Below are 13,824 nucleotides of genomic sequence, written 5' to 3' on the forward strand. Positions count from 1 at the left end.
TGATTGTTTTGTGTTTATGGTGTTTTTCTTGTGTTAATGGGTGCATTTATTTCAAGAGGTTAAATGCATTTTTGTTACCTAATTAACATCAAATTTTTGTGATGTCTAAAATGCTAAAAATATGATTAAATGTGTTTTCATTACCTTTTAAATTTTAAATGATTGAAGCAAAATCGTTAAACAGACCATACCAGAAGGAGCAAACGAAAGTTAACTCTAAGGAATATGTGTGAATTCATAGAGAGTGACTAAGTAGGCTTGAGAGCGTTTTTGTTATTTATAATTTGTCGGCAAGTGTTTTACTTGGTTTGTGGATGTTTTTATTCTTGTATTTTTGGAAGATAATATGTGACTATAAATAGTAGTTGGTAAAGTAATTCATGTACGATTTGAATGTGTGTTATAGGAGTGTTTTTTGTAACGTAAAATACTTGAATTGGCAAATAATAGTCGGATGGCTTAAATGATAGGTTTGGTATTTAAATTTTCCTTGTATACAAATGACTGTTACATGATCTTAAGTATCCATTTCTAGTATTTAGAGGATTTATTTATGAAATAGGTTTCCATGTGACATATTTTGATAATGTGTTTAGGTTATGGACTTACGGTAACAACTTAAAATATACGATAACAACTTGAATCCGTGATAAGTTCCTGAATTTTGTTGGAGTATTCATGTTTGCATTTGATTTTGAGTTGATGAATTCTTATGTCATCAAACGAATTCAAATTTAACATTTTTTTGGAATTTATTAAATTAAATTCTACAGGATTTATTGTATGTAATTTCTATATATTTAGTATTTTCTTTAGTATTAAAAAAACCGATTATTTTTAACTGGTTATTAACCAACCACAAAAACCTATGCTACATAGGTTACGAACTTTGCCCACCCAAAATTGAGTTATTTTAAAATTTGGTTTTAACCAATGTTGAAAAAATAGGTTAGGCAAAAGCTGGTTGTTGTTCTAAAAAAATAAGAACCGCGATAGAAATATACGATAACAACTTGAATCCGCGATCAAATTCCTAAATTTTATTGGAGTATTCATGTTTATATGTCGATGAATTCCGATGTCATCAAATGAACTCAAATTTAACACTTTTCGGAATTTATTAAATTGAATTGTACAAGATTTATTGTATGTAATTTCTATATATTTTGTATTTTCTTTAGTATTTTAATAAACTGTTATTTTTAACCGAGTATTAACCGATCAGAAAAAAACTTTTTCGGTTATATAGGTTACGAATTTTGCCCACCCTAAACTGGCTATTAACGGTACCGCTTATTTTAAAATCCGATTTTGACCAATGTTGAAAAAATAGATTATGTAAAAAAACTGGTTCTTGTTCTTAACAATACATTTTGTGCACCTATAGTTTAATTAGCTTTGTAGAATTTGTAGATAATACCCTCAGTCGGGCCTAACCCAACGGGTTTACGCCCACTTTATAAAACGTGGGTTTTTTTTATAGGTCTCTCTTGTCTCTCATCCTAAACTTGACAATGAAATTCTCCTATGTCAATTGGGCCTGACCCAACGGTTTTAAGCCCACTTGAATAAGGAGGGGCTTTTTCCCTTGACAAGGAGATTTCCTTTTGAGCACTCTCATGTCTCATATGCAATAGATACATTTGCATGTCTAGTCCCATCATAGGTGACTTGAGTCTTGAGTATCATATGTTGGTCAACAAGTTTTTTATGATGTCCCACAACTAACTACAGGGGACTCCATAATCTCAGCATTGACACTGCTACACGAGTGCCTATGAGTGTGTTTGTCAATGATTATCTCATTTCATGGTCTTCACAATTGTAGCATGTAGTTTCTTGATTTAGTATTGAGGTTGAATACATTAGTGATTAATGTGTTGGTGCATTTTACCCATCTAGTTACCAACCAAACATGTTACATATTCATTCATAGATGTCAAAGTACTAAACATACGGTTAACATATTCATTCATACTTGGTACATAAAAACCTACAGTTAAAAACAATTTAATCCTTGCCACAAATCAGCAGTTAATTTCAGAACACAGATTTTTTCGTTAAATTTGCTCGAGACAAGCAACAGATGTGGCATCTCAAAGATAAGTCTTGTCAAGATCATCAAAATATCGATGTTCCATTGCTTTTTTAGCTGAAATCCTTCTTGACGGTTCATACTCCAACATTTTCTGCACAAAAATATTTTCAATATGTATACATAAAAAGTTCAACAAGTTACCATAAATAAATTTAAAAACAAGTTGAAATTATTATTTACCGAAATGAGATCGAGTCCATCTGCATCCAGCGTTGGTACAGCAGTTGAAATTTGCTTCGGTTTCCATTGGGGATACTCATGCCAGTCCTTGAGCTTGCTTACTCCGGGCCAAATTTCTTCATTGGGTGTACCCAATAACCTGATCAACAATTGGTGTCACGTAAATTCAAGAAACCGGAAATGAAACTGAATCCAAAAAGTTATAAATTAAGAACCTGAAAATATGTAGCAATTGTTGAAGTTCAGAATCTCCCGCAAAAATGGCTGTATTTGTGACTAATTCAGCTACAAAGATTAAAATAAAAACAAACCGTATGATTAGTTATTTCTAATCTATCAAGTGAAACTAGTAAAAATGAGATTATAATCTGGTATAAACGTTTCCTACCAAAAATGCAGCCAACCGACCACATGTCAACAGCTGTTGAATAATGGGTAGAACCCAAAAGTACTTCTGGAGCCCTATACCAAAGGGTCAAAATCTGCAATGTACAAACGATTAAAAGATGTTGTTTGATCCGTTTGGACAAAAATTCCAACAGACAACAGACGAAACGGGCCAGGTTGGTCAGCAAGGCTAGTTATAGCTAGCGGTTTATCTGGATCTTTTTTCAAGGTAGTTATAGTTTTTATTAAAACTTATAAAACGATAAGATGTTTACTACATATTTCAAAAATGAAGGAAAAAATTAATAAAAAAGGTTAGACTGGCGGTACTGATTATACAACCGGTACCAAATTCCAAACCATGGGCCGGACTGGTAAAAAAAGCGAAACCGAACCGTCAACTTGTTACGGTTTATGACCCTAAAAGGCTAATATCCATTGAAGATACCTCATGAGTGTACTTCTTGATTGGTAGAGTAAAAGCTCTAGCAAGTCCAAGATCTGCTATTTTAAGCATCAAAGTCTTTCGATCCATCAAAAGATTGTGGGGTTTAAGATCCCTAAAACAAACGAGCAACTGAAATCAACACCAAAAGCATAAAGATTATTCCGATCTCTCTAAACAGGAAGAACAATATGTATACCTGTGTAATATACCATGAGCATGGCAGAAAGCAATGCCCTTGCAAAGCTGGTACATCAAGCTCTACAACCAGTACAAACAAACAATGTCATTACCAAAATAACATGAAATTTAAAAGTTATGTTGTGAAGCAAATTGTACCTTGACGATTTGGGGCGGAATGTTGTCACCAGTTTGGCGATAGGATCTGATGAATTTCTTCAGATCAGTCTCCATGTACTCGAACACCAAGTAGAGTACAGTGTTTCCGTTCTTATTCACGCCTTGCTTCACGTCCATCAGCCTGTTTGACCATCATGATTGTAATTAGATCCAGAAATACAAACATTTAGTAGTATATTCATAATTCATTGATCGAAACCTTAATTAGACTGCTACTTTGACCTATATAGGTAATTATTTGATAAAAGTCAAACAAATCAAATTGGAACAATTCGGAAACATGAACTAGACTATCATCTGATAAAAGTCCTGACAAATCAAATGACGGATCGAGAAACATGAACAGAAGCATATTCATCAACCGAAACCGCTACTAGACCGAGAAATATGAACAACTAGAACTATATTTATCTATGGAAACCCTAATGAAACTGCTATTTTGACCTAAATGAGTAATCATCTGATACAAGTCAAACAAATCAAATAGGAACAAATCCTGAAACATGAATATACTCATCGATCGAAACCGTAACCAGATCCAGAAACACGAACAACTGGAACTACATTCATTGATCGAAACCCTAAGTAGACTGTTTATTTGGAGTAATCATCTAATACAAGACAAACAAATGAAACTGGAACAGATCCTGAAACATGAACAACTAGTAAATAATAATATTCATCAATCGAAACCCTAATTAGACTGTTATTTTGACCTAATTGAGTAATTAATTATCTAATATAAGCCCTAATAATGGAAAACATTCACGAAACCCTAACAACGAGATCACAGATAACGTACTTGACAACATGAGGATCAATTGAAAGCATCCGTAAGATGGAGATCTCTCGAAGCGTTGTAGGGGGGACGCCTTCTTCGTCTTCGTGAAGTCTGGTTTTCTTGAGAGCAACGATTTTGCCGGTGGTTTTGTCTCTGGCTCGGTAGACTTTGCCGTAGGTTCCTTCGCCGACCTTCTCGAGCTTCTCAAAAGCCTCCATTGCTGTTTTGGTGGACTCCATGTTTGTTGTTTCTCTCTCTAGAAATGAAGAAGATTGTGACAGAGGGTTTGGTTTTATATAGCCGTTGGAAGGACGCTCTCATAACGGTAATTTGTTTTTTTTTTTTTTTTTTTTTTTTGAATTTGAATTTTGGGATCTTTTCATATGGGTAAAAGTTAGTTGGCATCAATAAAAGTTGTTCATGATTTTAAGAAGATATATGATAGAAAGGTGATGATTTGAATTTATTTAATTTAAAGGTTAAATATTGTTTTTCCTAATGTTATAATTTGTTTTAGTTACATTATTAAACATATTTTTAGTCATGTTTGCAAGTACGATCTAAGTGAATAGAAAGAAGTTTAGGGGCTGTTTGGTAGTCTCTTAATGATCATTCAGATGCAACCTCTTAATGGTTTAAAACCTCTGAATGAATAAGAGGTAACCTCAAGTCTGAATGGTTAAGAGGCAACCTCTGAATGGTAAATCATCACATGTCACATTCTTCTACCTTCTCATTGGAAACATTCTTAATGGTTCCATTAAGAGATAGCCTCTTAATGACCATTCAGAGGCTACCAAACAGCCCCTTAGTATTGGTTAGTATTTTTAAAAGCTTGGTTCTTGGATCTTAATTAATTTGAAAATGAACTAGTTCTTTTTTTTCTCTTTTTAAGCCTACTAATATTACATTTTATTTTAAATAAATAGTTTTAGAAAAACTTTATGATGATGAATAGGGTCGGCTCAACCATTTTCGTGGACTAAGGCGAAGGAAAAAACTTGAGGCCTTTTTTCAAAAAAAATAATAATATTTGAAATGGCCCGTGACCGGCAAAATAAACTAAACGATTTTTTTTTGTATTTTAATTTTTTTTGTTTGTATTTATTATTATTATTATTATTGTTATTGTGATTGTTGTTATTATTATTATTATTATTATTATTATTATTATTATTATTATTATTATTATTATTATTATTATTATTATTATTATTATTATTTTGTATTGGTGGCCTACTCCATAATCCATATTGCAATAGCAACACATAATATCCATTGCAGATTTGTAGCCAACCCAAATATCCTATGTTTTTCTTTAAAAAGCTAGAGGCCCTATTGATTTAGAGACCTAAAGCTCAAGCATCAAAATACTTGAATGTGGGTCGCCCTTATGATGAATTCAATATCTTGTTTATTACCTTATGGTTTTTCGCGCGTTCGTTTATGAGAAATAATTGAGATATCTAATTCATTCAATATGTGATACATATGACACGTGACTTATACATATACTATTCATTTTGCAAAATACTAATCTCATACTTACTATCCATTTTGTCATGTACTAATCTCTTTATTTCTCTTCTACTACGAGGTGATAATATAAAATTTAGTTGATAACATAATGGATCATGTTGGTTAATGATGTATCAATTATGTTTATAAACAAATTTACACAATAATAGTGTAAATATCTTTAAATAAAACAATATTGAAGGTTTTACGCGTCACGCATAGTCTTTATGTGACGCTCACCCATTTGACATGTTCCCTTTTTAATTACTTGACACGTTTGAGATAAAATACAACTCAACGGACTCATTCATTGACACCCATGCGTTTGTAGTTCACCATAAAACAAATACTCTAGAATCAATCTCCGGAATCATTCATCCAATACCTAACCAGATTCAAGTTCCATCAAAACAAACACATTATTCCACTATACACCTTTGCACAACCCCAGCAAAAGATATACAAAATAGCAGGCATTTTTCAACCTAAAATGCACTTATTTCTAATTATTCAAATGATCAAAGATTGGGATGCTCATCATACAAATTTTGAGATATAAACTCAAGTTACAGTTACATTTTTTAGATGGTGCCATTTGAAGGAGACGCCATGACAGAAAGAACATCCGCCACTGATGACATGGCACTTAATGCGGCTTTCAGAATGTCCTGAGAACAACCTGGCTTCACAATGCTTCGTACCTGCACAAAAACGTATAACAAAATCAATTAAAAACGAGAATGATTTGAAGGGTTGTAAACATTTGAATACACATTGTTAACCCGTTAACAATAAAGTACATCTTGTTTGACCCATTTTCATATTAATGGGTAGAAATTACCTTGTCGATATATCCATTTAGTTCTTTTATACGGCCCATATAATCTAGGTCCTGACTATGAAGGCTAATGGTCCTAGAATCAGCACCTGGGCCATCAAACTGAAGAGGCCCGGGGTTTCTGTAGACATCTTCCATCAAGAATTTTTTTGCATTTTTTCTAAGCACCCTGCAATAATCAGTCAAAATAATTCATAAACAGTTATAGAAAATAGAAAAAAATATATATATTGAGTGGTTGACTTTTCAACAAGACACGATAGAGTGATAAGGTGACTTACTCGTATACTCTGCCTCTTAAATCAACAGTAGCAGGATGAACAACCGGTTTTCCTATAGTCATGGAACCAGAAGCACGGCCATATTCCTTTACAGCCATCATAGCCTATAAGTTTCCAAATTGGTCCCAAAACGTTACGTATCCAGTATCAGTATTTACAAGAACGATGACAATTGGAGACACGTTCAACCCATTTACTCGTGAATGGGTCAATTTGGGTTGTGTTTTTTTTCTCAAAAGATTTAGTGATTGTAATTGAATTTACCACATTAGTTCTTTGTAAGAGTTATAAAGATGGACAAAAGAATTGTTTGTGGGTCATCCCAGCCCGACCCATCTCAACCCATGCAAACATATGACTTGTTTCAACCCAAATCCGTTTTGACCCATAACCAAACCCGTACATCTTTTAACCCATAACTTAAAACAAACAAAAAACATACAGTTATCGGAGCAGCACCACATCGCCACTTGTTTAAAGAATCCTTCAAATTAGTCACAGTGGCCATATAACCATTCAGACCAGCCGCCAAAATATGGTAACAAATATGTCCAAGAACCTGATTAAATATCGCCTCACGGTTACTTAAAGAATATTTAATTTTAACATAAATTATGCAATTTTATGGAGTTCAGCCGAAAACATACATAGGCATAGTCGCAATCGAACTTTGAAGGTAGAGAACCCCTAGCTTGATAGCCCAAAAAGTGACAGATGGCGGTAAATTTCTTCCCTTTGTATGTCCCTTCTTTCTGTTAACATATTGCATAGATAATGACTTAATGAGTTCTTATAAATAACATTAGGCCCACAGATGGTTCGGTTCATATTATACCAATCGCTTGCTCATTTCTGCTTCTACAAGTACAGCAAGAAGCTTTTCGGTTTCAATCTGAAAGTTCAATTTCAAGAATCAACATTTGCAAAATAGATATGCAATGTTTTTCTATGAAGTTAAACCGAGTACCTGAGACAATTGAGCTGAGTCATCTGATGCAGGATAAAGGAGAAGCTGTGGAATCAAATATCATATATGAGAAACTGTACTCGTAATACTTTACTGATTAAGTCAAGGGCACGTCTCCATATGCATAGATATATATATATATATGACACACGTACCTCTTCTCTGATAAAGGGTGGCAAAAATTGAAATAAGGCTGATGCCCAAGGTGACAGTTGTGATGGAATTTTATCATTGGATACACCTTGTCGAAGAAATCTGTGGATTTCCTGGAAACAAAATATTAATGTCACAACATCAGGCAAAATAGAAATTCTAATTTTAAAAATTAAAGAGTAAAATGCCATTTTCTTCCCTGAGGTTTGGCCAGTTTTGTGACTTTCGTCCAAAGCTTTGTTTTTCCGCATCTGAATCCAAAAGGTTTGAAAGCTTGCCATTTTCATCCAGCTCGTTAACTCCATCCATTTTTCTCCGTTAAGTCAGGGGTATTTCCGTCTTTTTTGTTAACTTATAGGGAAATTCGATCTTTTTCACTTTATGTACAAGCATTTAGCATAATGTACAAGTATTCAAAAAACCAAATTGCCTTTAAGTTAACAAAAAGGACGAAAATACCCCTGACTTAACGAAGAAAAATGGATGGAGTTAACGAGCCAGATGAAAATGGCAAGCTTTCAAACCTTTTGGATCCAGATGCGAAAAACAAACCTTTTGGATCCAGATGCGAAAAACAAACCTTTGGACGAAAGTCGCAAAACTAGCCAAACCTCAGGGACGAAAATGACATTTTACTCTTAAAATTAAAAGTTAACCCGTAACCACATAAATAGAAAGTGAGGATGTAATTGATGGGAATTATAATAACTCATTCTACATGAATTCTTGGTTTTAAAAAGCGTGCCGGCGCACCTAGGCGCGAGGCTCATCAAGGCTCAGGGTCCCTCGCTTTTTTGCTTAGCGCCTAGAGGAAACCCAAGAAGCGGTGCGCTTTAGCCTTTAGCGCTTTTTTTGTAAGGCGATGAGGCACTGAAGTGTGCGCTTTAAGGACCTTATATGAAAATTACACATTCTATGTAGAAACAACCATACTTATGAAGATGAAACACCTGCTATTCATAAAAATGGAGATGAAATATTTCCAGAATTAACGATTTTAAGTGCTTTTGAGAGAAGGAGATGTAAGAGTGATAGCTAGACATGAAATAGAGAGTGACGGCTGAAATTTTTTAGGGTTTACATCCTTTTTACTTTTTATCTTTTGTTTTCACAAAATTACAGTTTTCATCCTTAATGTTATACTGTTTTAAAATTCTAACCCAAAACTTTTTCTAACTTAGTTTTTTTCCTTTTCTTTGCTTTTTATGGAGTTTTATTGATTGTACATATAACTTCGTTAGTTGTACTTTGAGTGTATAGTATAGATTTTGTGCTTCTTAGGTTGTACATATGGGTTATTTAAATATTAAAGCATATATAGAGGTTACTTGTGTCACAATTTTAGGTAAATGATACTAGAAACCTTTGGGATATATATAAAAATATATATAATTAGCTTGCGCCTAGGGTACGAAAAGCCCGTCGCTTTTGCGCTTCGCGCTTTGCGCCTCGGTTTTAGACCTCGTCGCTTTTGTGCGCCTCTCGCTTTTTAAAACCAAGCATGAATTATGGATATAAAATGAAAATTTTCAGTACTTTATTTACCTTAAGTCTTGCCTTACTAATAACGTCCACCATATTTTCAGTCTACTACTTTAGGCTTAGGAGTTACCTGCAACAGTGCATTGACTTCAGGAATGCTTTCTATAAGTCCTTCAGGAAGTAGGATGACACCATGGTACTTTTCTGTCCAAATTAACAAATTTTAGAATATAGTTTGAATAGTTGATGATATGAACCACCAAATTGTAAATAAGACTATGCGTTGTGGGTTAACTAAAGAGTGCATAATGCCCTGCCACGTAAGCAGTGGGCTTTAACTAACCCACCCTTAAACAAACTAAAAAATTAAAAAAGAAAGAGTACACTACTCAGATGGTCCATGTGGTTTACCAAAATTTTGGATTTGGTCCTCAACTTTCCAAAAGTACATAGATGGTCCCTGTGGTTTGCACTTTGTAATGCATTTAGTCCCCAGCTTTTTCCAGAAGTACATGGATGGTCCTTGTGATTTGCACTTTGTAACGCATTTAGTCTTTAACTTGGACATGCTAAAAACCTTTAGATTTGTTGGCTGGGGACTAAATGTGTTACAAAGTGCAAACCACAGGGACCATCCGTGTACTTTACTCTTAAAAAAAATTTGAATGTGTGTGTGTGCATGTGATTGGTGGAGTGTAGTTGACCCCATCTCTCATTTGCGTTAACAGGCGTTAACCGCATAACGCCTCCCCTCTTGGCACCCCCCTTTAACAATGGTGAGGAGTGGGCGCCACCCACAACAACCAGCCTAAAAAGAGAACAAAAAATCGCGTACCTTTTTCTGCCCTGGCTTGCACGGCATCGCAAATTTGTTTTGTTATGTCAAAGATGGTTAGCTTTGAAGCAACAACTTCTTCACCAAGAATAACCTAAAAAGAAGAGATAGAAAGTTAAGAAATTAAATAAATATGCAATTTAATTTGATTTATGAGAGGAAAGAATGTGCACCATGTTGGGATGTGACTGCAGAGTGCATTCCAGTGCAAGATGAGAGGACTTCTGACCCATCAGCCGAACAAAATAATAATACTGGAAGGATGAAGAATGATTTAAATATTCTATAAACGGATCGAAATTTCCACTTGTAACAAAATTAGGTAAAATTACCTTCTCAGCGGAAATAGCGTCTATGCAAAGGTTGCTGATGAGCTGAGAGTCAACCTAAACAAAACGCAAGCAAGGTTATATGAGTAATTTAATATGAAAACTAAGTTTAGTTTTTACTTTTATAAATAGGTAATGTGTTTTATAAATATGGATTTTTCTTCATTCAGAAGTGCAGGAAAACTTTTAAAACGTATTTTTTTATTTACATCATACAGTAAAACGATAGCTATGCAGTTACTATCGGTGATATAAATATCAGTGTCAAATATCGGTCAGAATATCAGAACCGATATTATCAGCGATATTGACCGATATTCCCTATTTCAGTATCTTTCTTCTTAGTTCTACCATTTGTCTTTCTTTTTATTGCTGCTATTAGTGTTTTAACTCTTACGTGTTAATTGTTAGTGTTTTAATCTTAATCAGTTTCTACTTGCTACAACTGTTAGTGTTTTGCAAGTTGCAAAAGGTTAATTTGTTAATGGTAGGAGAGTATATTGTATTGTTAGTGTTAAATTGCTATAGATATAAATTCTGCATGATATTAAAATTACCGATATCCCACCGCGATAATCTATATCTCAACTATCAGTCCGTGACTGATATCCACTATTTTACCGCATTACTGCTTTAAACGACAGTATCCATAAAGACCCTCAGCATATGTGTTATTTAACATTATCACACTATGTAATTTTAATTTTGAATGCAAATGCTTAAAGCTATTATATAAAAAGTATACCTACACCCTCTATATTTAAAAAAAAAATCTTTATTCATATGAAGTTGTCAATATGATAGGATGCACACCTTACAAACAGTATCAAAACCAACATTAGCTTCAACAAACTGGTTCTTGAGATCTCCATTCAATGTAACAGGTACTCCTACCACCTGCAAATTTATAAATATTTTCAACCAAAAAATACCACTGTAAAGTTACATCTTGATTTTTGACAAATCATCAACCTTTGTGGAGCATTTCGCTTGGGAAAAAGTCTCGGCAAGGTGAGCAGCATCTGTGTTTGACGTTACCCCTTCAATTTTAATAACAAAAGCAACGTTAATAAATAAGAAAACAAGAATTTTAATATCAAAACGCTAATATTCACTATCATTAAACAATAGTTCAAGCATACCGCCAACAATGACAAGGCCATCCAACTTCAAAGCCTTACAAGCAGCCATTGCAGCATCTACTTGTTCTTGCGTTCTTATTTGATCTTTCGTTCGTCCCAACAGATCATAGCCACCTTTAAAGGATTAAACAGCCATTAATGAATATACGTTAACGAAGAGAAATACATTGCATTACAAAATTGTATTTGCTTGTAAAGTTGTAAGTTACCTTGGTTTCTGTAGGTTGCAAGTACATCATCTGTGATCTCAAGTGTTCTTTGAGCAAATAAGCCTTCAGAACCACCTAGTTACATCCATGAAAGAATTGTCTTGATGATAACCTATGCGTGTGTGTGTGTATATATATATATATACAATGAACTAATAGAATGCTTACCGAGAAATCCAATCAAAGTACTTTTATAGTTATGAATTTTGAGAGCTTCATGTAGACCCCAAACAACATTGTGTCCTCCAGGAGATTGTCTACCACAGAAAACCACTCCAACCCTGACATATGAATCAAAACAAATTTCCAGTGACTTTCAGCCCGTTTGACCTATTTGTCTCATTTCCCTTTTAGCTAATTTCTTTTATTCGACAAGTTTGACATAAACACAAACCAAATCGACCCATTCATAATTAAACAGGACACAATTGCCACCTCTGGTTAGTTTAAACCACTGTAGTAAAAATGAAAGAGAGCGAGAACAAAACGCTGAATACCTGATTGCAGGATGCTTAATAATAATCTGCGCATCAGGTACATTCGACGTAGCTCTAAGAAAGTGAACCAAAGGTTGACCATAAGTGTGAGGAAATGACTGACTAATAGCACTAGCACCAGATACATCATCAGTAGTAGTCACATCACCGAACTCTACTCGCACAGCAGTTCCCTATCAGATCACAAAACACATCACCAATTCATGATCTACAAATCTAACTACACATCAACTATCAACAAAGCTAATAAACTCCACAGTCACTTCTACAATCAACCACATAAAACTGTAAAGATCAATCAAATTCCATCACTCAACCATAACTCATGAAACTAACAATCAATATTATTCCGTCCGGATTGAACCAGAAAACTGACCGGTTGAACCAGATTTTCATGGAGTCGAACCGCCCTGACCAGTGGAGAGGTAAGAACTGGTTCAACGTCCGGTTTGGTTCTGAAAACATTGCGTCAAACCGTTTGATAACATTAATAGGATCCAAACGTAACATATATAAATCAACTCATGAAATTAATAATTCCGTCATCCGATTCAAAAACCTCAACTCATAACCTAATATTCCACACCTAAGTCAATTACCGCTACATGAGGAACATATATATAAATCAAATCATGAAATAATATGATCGGTAAGTTATGAAAAGTAAAAGCGAAACCTCAAGGCAAGGAGGAAGGTGAGGTTTGTAAAGCGATCGAGCATGTTGAAGATGTGAAAGTTCTCTCGGAAGTCCGTAATCTGATTCCATAATTGTGCGAAAAGTGTATTGCTCTGTTTTCACGCAGTTTATGTGAGTAGAAGAATAATATTCGTGTGCATTTTGGTTAAAGAAACAAGTGAATTTATGAAGGAATCCGCCATTGATGTTCTAGAATATGTACTGTGTGTGTGGAGAAACAATGGGATGGATGGATGCGCCGTTGAATATGAATAATAATAATAATCGGAGAAAAAGCGCACCCATGAACTCCGACTACGACACACCATATTCTTTTTATTATTACTAGGTTAGAACCCCGTGTATTACACGGGTTGAATAAATGTAATTTTATACACTAAATAATAAAAAAACTTATATCTTTATGAACATTATATATTGTACTGGTTAAATATATGTAATTTTATATATCAAATAATAAAAAAAATATATCTTTAAAAACCATGTGTATTACACAGATTAAATACCCGACTCGATAGTAGTTTTGCATCAAGCTTTGGACATAAAGCACATAACACTTAGCAATCGAGACAAAGACCATGTATTTTTTAAATTTAAAAAAAAATTATATCTCTAATAACCTCAT

General features: G+C 34.1%; 2 protein-coding genes across 2 annotated transcripts; both read right to left on the reverse strand.

Annotated features, from left to right (window-relative positions):
• Window positions 1-1,902: 1,902 nt before the first annotated feature.
• Window positions 1,903-4,521, reverse strand: LOC110872303 (cyclin-dependent kinase B2-2). The gene is made up of 8 exons (XM_022121073.2): window positions 4,273-4,521; window positions 3,450-3,591; window positions 3,310-3,371; window positions 3,114-3,225; window positions 2,667-2,760; window positions 2,494-2,563; window positions 2,279-2,417; window positions 1,903-2,189 (listed from the first exon to the last, which is right to left on the reverse strand). Exons 1-8 carry the CDS (start codon window positions 4,488-4,490, stop codon window positions 2,097-2,099), a joined length of 930 nt encoding a protein of 309 aa, XP_021976765.1. The 5' UTR covers window positions 4,491-4,521; the 3' UTR covers window positions 1,903-2,096.
• Window positions 4,522-6,100: 1,579 nt separating this feature from the next.
• LOC110872301 (pyrophosphate--fructose 6-phosphate 1-phosphotransferase subunit alpha) lies at window positions 6,101-13,482 on the reverse strand. The gene is made up of 19 exons (XM_022121070.2): window positions 13,179-13,482; window positions 12,503-12,675; window positions 12,174-12,286; window positions 12,006-12,080; window positions 11,797-11,910; window positions 11,627-11,694; window positions 11,468-11,551; window positions 10,658-10,711; window positions 10,499-10,579; window positions 10,326-10,419; window positions 9,621-9,694; window positions 8,011-8,121; window positions 7,856-7,900; window positions 7,724-7,780; window positions 7,536-7,640; window positions 7,331-7,447; window positions 6,889-6,992; window positions 6,611-6,776; window positions 6,101-6,470 (listed from the first exon to the last, which is right to left on the reverse strand). The coding sequence occupies exons 1-19, from the start codon at window positions 13,266-13,268 to the stop codon at window positions 6,351-6,353; spliced, it is 1,845 nt and encodes a 614-aa protein (XP_021976762.1). The 5' UTR covers window positions 13,269-13,482; the 3' UTR covers window positions 6,101-6,350.
• Between the last annotated feature and the right edge of the window lie 342 nt (window positions 13,483-13,824).

Source organism: Helianthus annuus, chromosome 8 (assembly GCF_002127325.2).
Source record: "Helianthus annuus cultivar XRQ/B chromosome 8, HanXRQr2.0-SUNRISE, whole genome shotgun sequence".
NCBI lineage: Eukaryota > Viridiplantae > Streptophyta > Magnoliopsida > Asterales > Asteraceae > Helianthus > Helianthus annuus.

What these genes read in the sequence shown, in the direction of transcription:
- LOC110872301 (XM_022121070.2), bottom strand. Translation starts at nt 13,268, where the DNA reads ATGGAATCAGATTACGGACTTCCGAGAGAACTTTCACATCTTCAACAT. An exon ending in AAGTCAATGCACTGTTGCAG is followed by an intron (nt 8,122 to 9,620) that starts GTAACTCCTAAG and finishes TTTTGTTTCCAG; the next exon opens with GAAATCCACAGATTTCTTCG. An exon ending in TAAATGGATATATCGACAAG is followed by an intron (nt 6,471 to 6,610) that starts GTAATTTCTACC and finishes GTTTTTGTGCAG; the next exon opens with GTACGAAGCATTGTGAAGCC.
- LOC110872303 (XM_022121073.2), bottom strand. Translation starts at nt 4,490, where the DNA reads ATGGAGTCCACCAAAACAGCAATGGAGGCTTTTGAGAAGCTCGAGAAG. An exon ending in CAATTGCTACATATTTTCAG is followed by an intron (nt 2,418 to 2,493) that starts GTTCTTAATTTA and finishes ATTGTTGATCAG; the next exon opens with GTTATTGGGTACACCCAATG. An exon ending in ATGGACTCGATCTCATTTCG is followed by an intron (nt 2,190 to 2,278) that starts GTAAATAATAAT and finishes ATTTTTGTGCAG; the next exon opens with AAAATGTTGGAGTATGAACC.